This window comes from Puccinia triticina, chromosome 2A (genome assembly GCF_026914185.1).
Source record: "Puccinia triticina chromosome 2A, complete sequence".
Classification (NCBI taxonomy): Eukaryota; Fungi; Basidiomycota; class Pucciniomycetes; order Pucciniales; family Pucciniaceae; genus Puccinia; species Puccinia triticina.
The window spans coordinates 214,355-227,074 of NC_070559.1; the positions used below are offsets into that span (position 1 = coordinate 214,355).

A 12,720-nucleotide genomic window follows, 5' to 3' on the forward strand; every position below is an offset into this window, starting at 1 on the left:
ACAGTAATACTAGCAGTTTGAATAAAGGGGAGTGCATGTTGGAATATTACCACTACTGTGTTCTTAATCTCCATCCATACACATACTATGAAATGTTCTTGGTCCCAAAACTGCACCCCCAGTTGTCATACCATCTTGGCAGTAGTTCAGCAAGAATCAATATTAGTTGCAGTCCTTCCAAGTCGTCTCAGGCCCCAATTATAAACATTTTTTTGAGATATTTTTGAAAATGAACTGAAAAGTATTTGAAAACAAAATGGAAACAAAATGAAAACATTTTTTTTTCCAAAAATGGTTCAAACACACCTCCTGGGTGTATTTGAGTGCATCTGCAGTATTTTTGAAATTCAAAAGATTTCAAAAAAAAGTTCAATTTCTTTTTTGGGCAAGTTCAAAAACTTTTCAAAAATATCTCAAAATAGTGTTTATAATTGGGGCCTCAATTAATCCAAGAGTTGAGGCTTCAGTCCCTCTACTGAGATTGTGTTTCCTTCTTGTTTTAGCTTTGTGTTTTCAAAGTGAGGACGGGAAGGTGGGGCTGTGATAGGTGTGTGACAGACTGTGCCCTGCTGAGCGAAGGCTGGGCTTACATAATCCCGGTGAGCCCTGCTGCCGACGGTTAACAGAACAAACAAGAAATCGAGCGAGAACTCAGAACGAAGGACGGAACGAAGGAGACGAGACCAGAGTCCAGAGTGAATACGCACGTCGGATAAATACAAACAACCGAAGAACAAAGACGGAAGAAGTGCCGAGATGGATGCGAAGCACTCCTCCACTCTGCCGCCAGACGAGCCCCTGTTACCCAGCCACAACAACAGCCAAGACACCGACAAACGATGTCCGAGCGGGAAACTCAGGAACCCCAGCAATCGGGCTTGCCTCCTGCTTCTCATCGCCATCCCATCCTTGATCTGGTTCAGAGCCAGCAATCCCTCAAACTCTAGTCTGTCCAGCTCCTCATCGAACTGATTTCTTCCAGCCTCAGCTAATCAAAACACCCACCCACCTACCCACACACACACACACACATTCGCTGCAGATCTGCCAAACTCATCCACCTTCAACCCTACCCACGAACGCAACCCTTCTTATCTGGTCTCTGGAAAGAATGGCGTGGTGTCAAGTGAGGAGGCTCGATGTTCTAGCATTGGGATTAACGGTAAGAGCATCATTCACTTCTTGTTGCAACTCAGTTATGCATTTAGCATTGATTTGTGACTATTTGCTATTATCCAGTGTTGAAGGACAATGGTACTGCAACCGACGCAGCCATAGCTACCGCACTATGCGTTGGTGTCGTTAATTCCTTCTCATCAGGTATTGGCGGGGGTGGATTTATGATCATCAAACCACCGTCTGGATGTCAGAATCAATCAACAACCAACAAACCTTGCTCGCCTCAAACTCCAATCACCATTGACTTCAGAGAAACCATACCGGATGGAGATTTCTATGGGGCAGCGTTCTTAAAGGACCCTTCAAAGAGCGAAAAGGGCGGTTTGTCCATCGGAATACCCGGCGAACTGGCTGGCTTCGAAGCCGCTTATCGACAGTTTGGCGGCGGGGTCAGTTGGCAGAGGATCTTCCAGCCTTCGATCGATCTCGCCAAAAACTTCCTCGTCGGTCCCGCCTTGGCTGATAAACTTATCAATTCACACTGGATGCGAAAAAAGCCAGAATGGCAATCAGTCTTCCAACCCAACCATCGACCAGCCAAAGTGGGAGATTGGATTCAGCGGCCGAGCTACGCACGTACACTTGAAATCATAGCCGAACAAGGTATTCATCCGTTTTATCATGGGACGATCGCACAGCAGTTGGTCGAGACTATCAATCGTCACGGCGGTAAGGTCACCTTGGCGGACTTTGAAAACTATCAACCGATCATCGACCAAGCCATCAACACAACCTACCATGGCTACAATATCTGGACCACCGGACCACCCTCCTCAGGTGCGATACTATTGCACGCCATGAACATCCTCCAACGCTACTCCTTACACGACCATTCTCGAACCCCCCTGGCCGAACATAGGTTCATTGAATCGCTCAAGTACGCATTCTCAGCTCGTACCGAATTAGGCGACCCCAAGTTCATGAACTCGAGTGAATTGGCGCGGCTCGACCTGATCCAGTCCAAATCCTATGGCTTGAAAACCTCGCTGAAGATCAATGACACCCGGACTTACGACTATTCGCATTACAAACCAAAGTATGACATTGTTGAGGATCATGGGACGACCCATTTGAGTGTCGTCGACCGCTTTGGCTCCGCCGTCTCACTCACCTCGACCGTCAACCTGAACTTCGGCTCGAACGTGATGGATCCGATCAATGGTGTAGTTCTCAACGATGAGAACGACGACTTTAGTATCAAGGGCCGGTCAAATGCCTTTGATCTATATTCCTCCCCCTTGAACTATCCGATCACCGGTAAACGGCCGGTTAGCTCGATGGCTCCCGTCATCGTCGATTATCTGCACCCACAATCCGACTCACTCGAGCCAGAATTCTTCTGCGCTCTTGGTGCTAGTGGCGGCAGTCGTATCTTTAGTGCAGTCATTGGCACTTTCTTGAAATTGCTCTGGGGCTATGACATATCTCACGCAATTGAAGATGCGCGACTGCATCACCAGCTGCTCCCGAATGAGGTCGGCTTGCCATTCGGCCTTATCTTAATATGCCGGTTATCAAGCGTCTGGATTTCTGACTCGGATTTTCTTGACTATCTAGGTTTACGTTGAAACCAGTTATCGATCCGATTTCTTGGATTCTTTGAAGTCCAAAGGTCACAACATCACGATGATTGACATCTTCTACGGCAGAGCGTGGGTCTTTCTGCCTCTTCTTTCACATCTCTGCATACAACTATCCGAATCTGACTCGACTTTTTCAATCATCTGCTAACTACGTCGATATGATGGCTATGTGCTTGTTTGTAGAGCTGTCCAAGGAATTCACAAGCCGTTATCCCAAGCTACTATGTTCGGCTCTGGCGATAGTCGAAAGCACGGCGTACCAGATGCGTATTGAGCTCCCCCAACACCATCACTAAATAATTATCAATGCACTCTCTTCAGATCCGCAATCCCACCCTTCTTTTTCATTATGTAAACCGGAGTTGTTTTCGTCATTTGGATAGATACGCGTCTCTTTATCTTGGACACCCTACACATTTGACCTACTCTTTCTTTTCATCACTATTTTTGGTTGCATTCAGATCCCTTGTTTTCTTACATACATCGTCTCTTTCCACAAACATAGATTTTTTTTCTCCCTCTCCCTCTCTCTCTCATGCATGGATCTTTCTTCTTTCATTCATTCATCTATCTATCAGTCATAAGTATACGCAAAAGTGGATCGGAGTCAGCAAATTGTATCATGTATTTCTAGCGTTTGGTTGACTGGTGTTTGGTCGAGTTGGTTGATGTTTGAGTATTGGAGGACTTCCCGCCGATCTGAAACCCAGATTTTCCCAGATTTTGCAGGGAAATCTAGGCAGATCTAGGATTTGGGATGATTGAGCCCAGATTTCCCCGCAAAATCTGGAAAAATCTGAGTTCCCAGATTGACAGGAAGTCCTCCATTCTCATATGGTGTGACAAAATGTCCTAGCAACAATGGGCCTTTACTATACAGATATTGGTATAGTATTGTTATTGTTTTTTTTTGATCCAATAACAGTACTGTTATTTCCATTTCCTGTAATGGATATTTAATACTATATCCAATTACATGAGGATTTTTTGTTTTGGAAGATACTATATCCAAATGAAGGAAGAAAAAAAAACTCAATACTATACTGGCCAGATGTGGCCAGTACCAATAATCAGTAGGGATGAAAATCTATCTATTTCTTGAGCTTGGGGATCAGACTCAGAGCACCCAAAGCCTTTCTGGCCTCAGCAAAGTCCCTAACTTAACTAAGTCCCTCTCTATGTGGAGGGGGGACGCCGTCCCGCAGGGACCCTCCGAAGGAGGGACTTATGCGAACCTTGTGGCCTGAGAGAATTTCAAAAATGCTGTTTTTTGATGTTTTGTAGCAGCACCAATTCTTGTTGGCTGATTAGGTGTTGGGGGAACAAAAGATGCAGAAGACCATGGAAAATCTTCCTACATATTTTTCAAATTTTTTGAAGCCTTGAGTGGCACTCAAATTACTTTTTTATGACCACCATCATGTCTACTTCATCCTTCATTACACATCTTGCACTGTACAGGATCCAAAACTAATGATATTACAAAGGGTATTGCAGATCAAAGAAAAGGGATGGGGGGAGATGGAAATAGTACATAGATGGGGACAGCTTGGGTGGCCCCAGAAATGAAAACTAGAAGGAATTTGGTCTAGAGACCCATGTGCTATGTTGATTATAAAAAAGTGCCCACCAAAAGTTGAAATTCTCTCAGGCCGCGGGGTTGACATAGCGCGTAAGTCCCTCCTTTGGAGGTCGCTTTGCTCCCCCAAGGAGGGAAATTAGCTAAGTTAGGCAAAGTCCCCTGAGAGGAGAAAATCCTCACAAAGCCACATAAGGCTGCTGAAGGATTGTGAAATAGTTGAAGGGAACAAACAACCACATCTGCAGCGGCAGATATCAATCTCTCAATGGAACAAGAGCTACCCAGCATTCCTAAATAAGCCCGTTCTATTACCACAAGGACCAGGTAGGTGGCATGGTTTGCCTGTACAATCATCAGGAGCCCACATGTCATTGCCTTATGTTTACACCTGGTTGATTGTGTTATCACAGTAACCAGGGGCAAAAAAAGCTACTAAACCTGTATTTTTTGTTTCAGAAAAAAAACACAGAATACTATACAGGCCACTTGCAGCAAGGGTAAATATTAGTACAGCTATTAGTATAAGGTGGTACACCCAGACCTATACACTAACAGAAAGGCCCGGTTATCATAAAGTATAGTATAGGCCCATTACTGGTCCTAGCAATCCACAAATTCCAAGCTGCCCTTTGGGCACTTGCCAGCAAAAAACCTTCCTGGTGGGTATGTAGACTAGGACTGAGGTGTTCTAACAGGATAATACTCACCCCAAAATTGAGCATACATACCTTGCTGCTTGGTGCTGGAGGAAACTTTCTCAACTGGCAGGGACAAGGTCCTTATTGAGGAGGAATCCTCCCCGGCACACTTTTGCACATGTACCCATCATCTGGGGAGTTCCTCTTTGGCAAGGATTCATACAGGGACCTCATATCTTCTCACCAGAGAAAACCTCACTGGAAAGTGGGCACACCTCCTTAATAGCCCACTTGAGTTGCTGACAGGCAATCCGCTTGCCAGCAATTTCATCTTCCTCAAGAAGGAACCCTTTTGTCTCTTCTTTGAAGGACATTGGCCCCGGCAAGCGGATACACAATGTAGCAAGGTGTCTGCTTGCTGGTGTTGTCTTCTTTGTTGAGAAGATGATCCTTGTACCTTCTTGCCATTCTTGCCAGAGGGAATGGCAACAGAATTACTCTTACATAACATATTTTTATCAATGGTAACAGCTACATAAGGATTAAACTTGTCATTATTCAATTTGATGGACTTGTTGTTGCTACAACATGGGTGAAGTGCATCAAAATGATGTCAATCAGAAACCAAAATGGTTTTGGTTTGCCTGCCTCCAAGGGCAGACTGTCCCTTGACAGTTGGCAATTCACCAGAAAGGAATCTGAAAAATTCCTGTTTGGAATTCCAGATTTATTTTGGATTGCCAACCTGTTTCCAAATTGCTTTCAATTGCACTGCCAACATAATTGGGTGGGCTGAATTTATCCCAGTTAAACTGGGATGCATACAACCAATTTAAGATTGTTTGATTTCAACTGATGAAATATAAATCCCAGGTACCCCCCTTGGGTTCATATTTCATTGGTTGAGATCAACTCATTTTAAATTGGTTGAATGCATCCCAGTTAAACTGAGAAAGCTTCAACCCAGCCAATTATGCTGGCAATGAATTGCAATCACGAGTTGCTCTGGGACTCTACACGCTGCCAAAGGTTCAAAATGAGTGACCAGAAAGTTACATGGGTAAAAGAGGGGATTGAACCAGCAAGCCACTGCTGATCCATGCCACATGAAATAATTGACAGCTACTACCACTTGCAAACTGGTGTGGTTTTCTCTGCAGCCACACCTAGTGGTTTTCCAGCAGAACTTGTGTCGCGCGGCCCCCAGAAACCTCAGCTGCATATCATTTGGGGTGAGTGTACCTTGATGACTGGAGCTGACCGGTCATCAAGGCAGGAAAAATCCAGAAAAACAACCGGAATGAGATTGTGGTCTGTTTCATGGAATGAAGTCAAATGAATTTCAGCTTCATTCCAATGCAGCCCCATTTTTTTGAGTTTGGGTTTCACCCAAATTTTGATTGGAATGATTCCGGTCCTTCAAGCATACCAAAAGCTTTCCAATTTCTTTTTGATTCTTTGCACCATCCATTAAATTTTCAGGACTGAAACTCTAAAACCTCACCTGTCATGTAATTTTTGAACTGCCAAAGCAAGCCTCCCTCAGGAGGGACTTCCACTGTACCTTCCCAAAATCGCACACAAAGATTGAGCTTTTCATGCCTGTTTTGACTATCTTTGTTGTACACTTTTCATAATATAAATTTCTGATATCTTTTTTGGCTGCTTGTCAGCGCGACATCTACATATAACTAAAGAAATGGCCTCAGGCTTTGGGGGCCAAACAAATCAGTACAAATATCTGTCATGCAAGTAACACCGGTGTTGATGCTCTGCTTTTGTATTAACCACCTCCACATGGTCATGAACAGAACCTTCAATTTTCAATCTATGGCCTGTCCCCAAGTCCGTTTGAGCAGACTCAACATTTATTACTTCACACCCCCTGGAGCCCCAAATTTGGGGGCTATTGCCTTGTGCTATGTATTCAAAAGCCTTGTATTTTTTCATCTGTATGTACTGCCACACATATTCTCTGAGGAGTTAAACAAGCCAAGATACTAAAAAGTAACAGACTTGTTGAGGTAGATCTGTTACCTGTTACAATGTGGTCAATGTAGAATTGAGAAAACCCCATGACAGCTAAGACAGCTGAGTTTTTGATGTTTTTTTAAGAGGTGGGGCAGGTAGAAATGTGACATGAAAGTGCATCAAAAATTAGCCAAGATGTATGGCTTTCAGATTATCCAGCGCCTCCAACTTCGGACTTAGTTAAGTTAGAGAAGTCCCTCTGGTGGAGGGGCGGATGTTCAAGTTTGCATCACACACCCAATGCTGCAAAATTAAAATGTAGGATTCTTGGTTTTAAGTTTTGTTCTCCTTGTGTGGTTTACATGTTCTGCATTTCTTAATCATATTGACTGCATATTAGTTTTACTTGGCATTAATTCGCTGCATTTCAGCTAGCTTTCCTTGACATTATCATCCAGCCAAATAAGAACAAAAAAGTAGGTAGCTTTGAGGTATAAACGTGTAAGGTGGTGCAGATTAGTAAGCGGCAGGGACGCCGCCCTTGCGACTGTCAGATGATCCGAACAAGACATTATCGGAGATCCGTTTGTGGATCCCATTGACGATTCTGTTGGAATAGAAGGATCGAGGATGAGTACATTTGCACATAAAAGGCGAGTGAGATATGGAAAACAGAGAATGAATGTGAATAAGACTGACGATGCCATCTTGGAGAATTCAATCATCGCGATCTTGTGTCCTCTCGACTTCAAACCGTCCAAGAAATCAGCTCGATAAGTCTTTTCAATAGAAGCCTATAATTTTCATGTCAAAATGTAAGAAAAACAGTCGCGCAAATTATAGATTCGAACAAACGGATGTACCTCATTCGGGAGAAGTTGGTGGTGCAGTCGCGGATCTTCAATGGCATGCGAAATGTCATATCCCCAGAGTAATTTCAGGAAAGTGCCAGCGACAGCGCCATAGATACGACTACCACCACTGGCCCCAAGCGCACAAAAGAACTCGGGTGGCTGATTTTCGAGCTGCGGTTCGTCATCCTTTTTGTTAGGCTGAGGATGTAGGTAATCAACGATGGTGGGGGCCGCCGAGCTGAGGGGTCGTTTACCGGTGACGGGATGATTAAATGGGGAGGATAACAAGTTAAAGGCGTTTGAACGGCCTTGAACGCCGAAGTCATCATTCTGGTCGTTGAGAATAATTCCATTGACAGGGTCCATGACGTTGGACCCGAAGTAGAGGTTAATGGTCGAGGTGAGTGAGACGACGGAACCGAAGCGATCTATGACGCTCAGATGAGTTGTCCCGTGATCCTCAACGTTATCATACTTGGGGTTGTAGTGCGAATAGTCGTAAGTTCGGTTGTCGTCGATCTTCAGCGAGGTCTCTAGGCCGTAGGCTTTCGATCTGATCTGTTCGAGTCGCGCCAAATGGGTCGAGTTCAGGAATTTGGGGTCTCCCAATTCGGTTCGAGCTGCCGCGGCAAACTTGAGTGATTCGGCAAACCGGTGTTCGGACAATGCGTCCCGAGGATGATGGTGTAGAGAATAACGCTCGAGGATGTTCAAGATATGTAGTAGGATCCCGCCCGATGAAGGCGCCCCGGTGGTCCAGACGTTGTATCCATGATAGGTTGTGTTGATGGCCTGTTCGATCACAGGTTGATATGATTGGAAGTCTTTCAAATCCACTCTACCGCCTTCGCGGTTGATCGTCTCGACGAGCTGCTCGGCGATTTCGCCGTGATAGAACGGATGAATGCCTTGTTCGGCTATGATCTCGAGCGTCCTTGCGTAGTGGGGTCTTTGGATCCAGTCACCTGATTGGGCGGGTTGATGGTTGGGCTGAAAGACCGTCTGCCATTCTGGTTTGGATTCCATCCAAGATTCTATGTCTGGGATAGAAATCTTGGACGCCAGAGCGAAACCAACTGTGAAGTTTTTGGCGAGATCGATCGAAGGTTGGAAGATCCTCTTCCAACTCACCCCACCCCCAAACCGTCGATAAGCCGCATCGAAACCAGCCAATTCGCCAGGTATCGAGATCGATGGACCGCCGACCCCACTGACCGAAGAGTTCTTGAGGGTACTCGCTGCGAAGAAATTTCCATCGGGCATAGTCTCTCTGAAGTTGATAGCAATTGGTGTTTGAGCTGAACAAGGCTTGGTTGATGTCTGCTTACATCCAGCTGGCGGTTTAATGATCATGAACCCGCCCCCGCCAATGCCGGATGAGAAAGAGTTAACAGTACCAAGACAAAGCGCGGTAGCTATGGCTGCATCAGTTGCGGTGCCGTTATCTTTCAAGACTTTTTTTCATACCGCCCCAAAAAAACACAATGAGCACACTCTGCTAGGCCATTGGTGATGACTTCGTCGTCTAGAAAGCGGACTCACCATTGATACCAATTGTAGAGCACCGAATCTCGTCACTAGCAACGACACCATTGGTTTCAGTGAGTAGATAGGCAGGTTGAGGTTCATAGGTCCATTTGGATTCAGATGAGCCTGGCCGATCTAGGATAATACAATCAAGATGAATTTTGGTTTTTGTAGTGGGAAACTGAATGATGGAGTGACTCGAATGTGCTTACCAGAACCTGAGGATTGCACGATGCAGGCCAGAGAAAAGCAAATCGAAAGCTGGAGAAAGATGAGTGCTGGATATCGTCGACCAACGCGAGGGCAGTATGGAACCATCATCTATCTCCTTGACCTGAATCCTATGATCTTTCCCCCCCGTCTTGCCATCATTTGACTGCATGGTGCTCGAGTATTTAAACCCGAAAGCACGTTGAGTTGATCTTGATCCTTGGTGTTCAAATTTTACACTGCCCGATTTCAAATGTCAAAGTATTGACTAGCAGTAACATAGTTCGGCCACAATCGACGACAATCGTGTGCCAGCCGGAAATCGACAGTCTGAGTGTGAGTGCATCACCCGCGGGAGCCCCCGGGCTGGCCCGGGCAATCGGCTTAGCTCAGCTTAAACCCCGCCCGGCCATGTGGGAGCCCACAAGCTACGCACGCAGCAGCCAAGACCCACAGGTTAACCAAGTCGATGGCCAACTTCAAAAATCTGACAGATCTCCCACCTCCGACCGAGGACATTTTCCTTCAAGTTCAACTCCCAGTTTGGAAACCTCCATCAACCGGCCAGCAACTTCGGTGCTCGAGATGACCCAGTGACTGACGTGTCTCTACGGCCAAGTGGCCGCTTCACCGCGAAAATTTCCTCTGCACCAGGTTAGTTCCTCTTCTACATGCTGCAATCCTTCACTCCCAGTCCTCTATCCCGTCTCTCCACGTACACATCTGTTTCCGATGAGAAGGTGATGATCAAACCTTTGTCAAGCTCAACAGTCATATGGGTAGCGCCCTCTTTTCATAAGAGCGTGTCTTGTAAAACATTAGAGTCTCTCTTCTTTTTTATCAACCCCTGGATGACCACCTCTCTATTTATCTGATTCTCATCGGCGCATCCTTCCCCTGATTCTTGGCCCCCACTTTTTTCGACTTCTTTTCTTTCCTCTTTCGACGCTTTGGCTGATTTTTCGCTTTCCTTCTTCGGCCCCCTTCTCACCAGGCACTCCGACTCAGCTGATCGGTAGAGCCCATGAACGTAATCTTCTGGGGCAGAAGCGTTGTAATCCAACCAATCAACGACCAGTCGACAGTCCCGAATGGCATATTGTGAAGTGCTCGAGCAGGATGGAATATTTTCCGAACAGATCCATTGGTCTTGATCAGCTGGCAAAACAAAGAGTCCCAACATACTGCGCCCTGTCGCTTCGCCTCGCAACGACAAACCCGACTGGCTATACGACCAACTAATCGTAGCTTGTGGTGCGTGCTTAAGTCGAAGTGGCACCGCTGTTACGTGTTTGGTCTTGAAGAGGTTTTGGGGGCTTCGATCGGTCGGCATAATGGAAGCACCTCTTGTCTGTGTATCCGAATATAGCTGTCCTCTCTCAATCAGCCCAGTATTGCCGGTACAAACCGGTCATCGAGAGGGGTGTGTCCCATCGAGAGGGATGAATCCTCTCGATGACCGGTCTATGCCGGTCATCGAGAGGAGTGTGTCTCTCGATGACCGGTCTTGCCGGTCATCGAGAGGGGTGTGTCCGCTCGATGACCGGCCTGTGCCGGTCATCGAGTGTACATACTGCCCTCGATGGCCGGCGCAGACCGGCCATCGAGGGGGGGCTGGTTTTGGCGTGGCAGGGTGTTCACTCCATACCAGCCTGGAGTGCCGGGTTGGGCACTCCAAATGGGGGCTGGTTTTGGAGTGAACAATCCTCCACTCCAAAAATCTTGGAGTGGTCCGGAGTTCACGCCTTTTTTGGCGTGCATCCGGCATTTTTTTGGCGTGCCTAAAGGCCGACCCAAAAATTTTGCTGAATTATTCTACGATGTTCTTGAGAAATACAACTGCACCTCGAAGATACACACAATCACGGCTGACAATGCGACAACTAACAATAAGATGGCTAAAGATATAGAACTTCAAATTCCTGGATTCGATACCAAGAAGCAGTTACTCGGCTGTATTGCGCATGTTATTAACCTTGGAGCTCAGGCGGGCTTGAGTGTGCTAGGAACTGGCCTTCAAGACAAAGCCACTCAAGAACTTTCGAGTTCAGAAATGAATTCATCGACCAATGTTGAGGATCTTGAGCCTGAGGATCAACGATTGGCTCAATCCGTCGCGAGGGTCACCAGCTTACCCACTCAATCTGATGGAACCAGCTTAAACTTGAAAACAATTCTCAAGCGAGTGCATGGGCTATGTAACTTTGTCCGTTTCTCTCCCCAACGGCGAGAACGGTTCAAGGCAGTTGTCACTTTTCTGCCGCGAACCACAAAAAACACCACTTTACGCGTCGACATTTCTCAACACTCCACCCCCTCCCCCTACTCATCAGAAAAGTTCTTTTCCCACTCCCCTTCCCCCCAGGCAGCCTATGCTTCCTGCACATCGCCCCCCCGACCCAATCCGACCGCCCGACGCGCCCATCGCAGGCGATTCGGAGATGATGGACGACATCGAGGCCCGCCTTCCACCTCGCCCGCCTACCATGCCCCCCGCGTCCAGCCTCCACATACTCCTGACCAAGATTCTTGGCGAAGACGCGAACCGTGAAGCGAACGGCGGGGTTTTTCTAGACGCCAAGTTCGTGCAACTTATCCTTGATCTCTCGGCCAACAACGAGAGGATGATTCAGCGTCTGGAGGCCACGGTCGACCAACTCAACGCCAAGGTCGATGCCAAGGTCGATCCCATAATCGAGCGGATGGCTGAATTCGAGAAAATGTTGAAGGCTGGCCCCAAACCTGTAGCGAGCACGGGCAAATCTTTTGCGTCCGTCGCGTCGACGGCCCTCGATGGCTCCATCCACGCGCCGACGACGCGTCCTCCACCCAAACAGGTCATCGCATCTCTGAAGCCGAAGCGGGTTATCATCCACTCGAACCCGGCTAGCACGGAGGTGAAGAAAATGCCCAGCGGGGCTTTGGTTCAGAAGGCGAACGAGGCCTTGCTTGGCTTAGATGCTCGTGTCGACGGGGAGCAGGTTGCGATCAGAGGAGCCAGCGTGCTCCCCTCCGGAGACGTTTCCTTCTATACGAAGAACAGGACTCATCAGAAATGGTTAATGGACAACAAGCATGCCTGGTCCAAAACCGTACACCCCGATCTTGAGGCGACCCCGAGCACATACTCGGTCATGGCGCATGGAGTCCCCAGGAGCTTCGACATTGGCAAACCG

General features: G+C 47.1%; 3 protein-coding genes across 3 annotated transcripts; 2 read left to right on the plus strand and 1 right to left on the minus strand.

Annotated features, from left to right (window-relative positions):
- Nucleotides 1–756: 756 nt before the first annotated feature.
- PtA15_2A31 (uncharacterized protein) lies at nt 757–3,036 on the plus strand (the record flags this gene model as incomplete). The annotated part of the gene is made up of 5 exons (XM_053166329.1): nt 757–946; nt 1,043–1,162; nt 1,240–2,654; nt 2,737–2,831; nt 2,946–3,036. 5 exons carry the CDS (start codon nt 757–759, stop codon nt 3,034–3,036), a joined length of 1,911 nt encoding a protein of 636 aa, XP_053017275.1.
- A 4,433-nt stretch (nt 3,037–7,469) lies between these two features.
- Nucleotides 7,470–9,655, minus strand: PtA15_2A32 (uncharacterized protein; the record flags this gene model as incomplete). Its single annotated transcript, XM_053166340.1, has 5 exons — nt 7,470–7,560; nt 7,653–7,747; nt 7,817–9,261; nt 9,350–9,469; nt 9,547–9,655. The coding sequence occupies 5 exons, from the start codon at nt 9,653–9,655 to the stop codon at nt 7,470–7,472; spliced, it is 1,860 nt and encodes a 619-aa protein (XP_053017276.1).
- Nucleotides 9,656–9,714: 59 nt separating this feature from the next.
- On the plus strand, nt 9,715–10,786 carry PtA15_2A33 (uncharacterized protein; the record flags this gene model as incomplete). Its single annotated transcript, XM_053166351.1, has 4 exons — nt 9,715–9,745; nt 9,807–9,880; nt 10,039–10,198; nt 10,539–10,786. The coding sequence occupies 4 exons, from the start codon at nt 9,715–9,717 to the stop codon at nt 10,784–10,786; spliced, it is 513 nt and encodes a 170-aa protein (XP_053017277.1).
- Nucleotides 10,787–12,720: the final 1,934 nt, after the last annotated feature.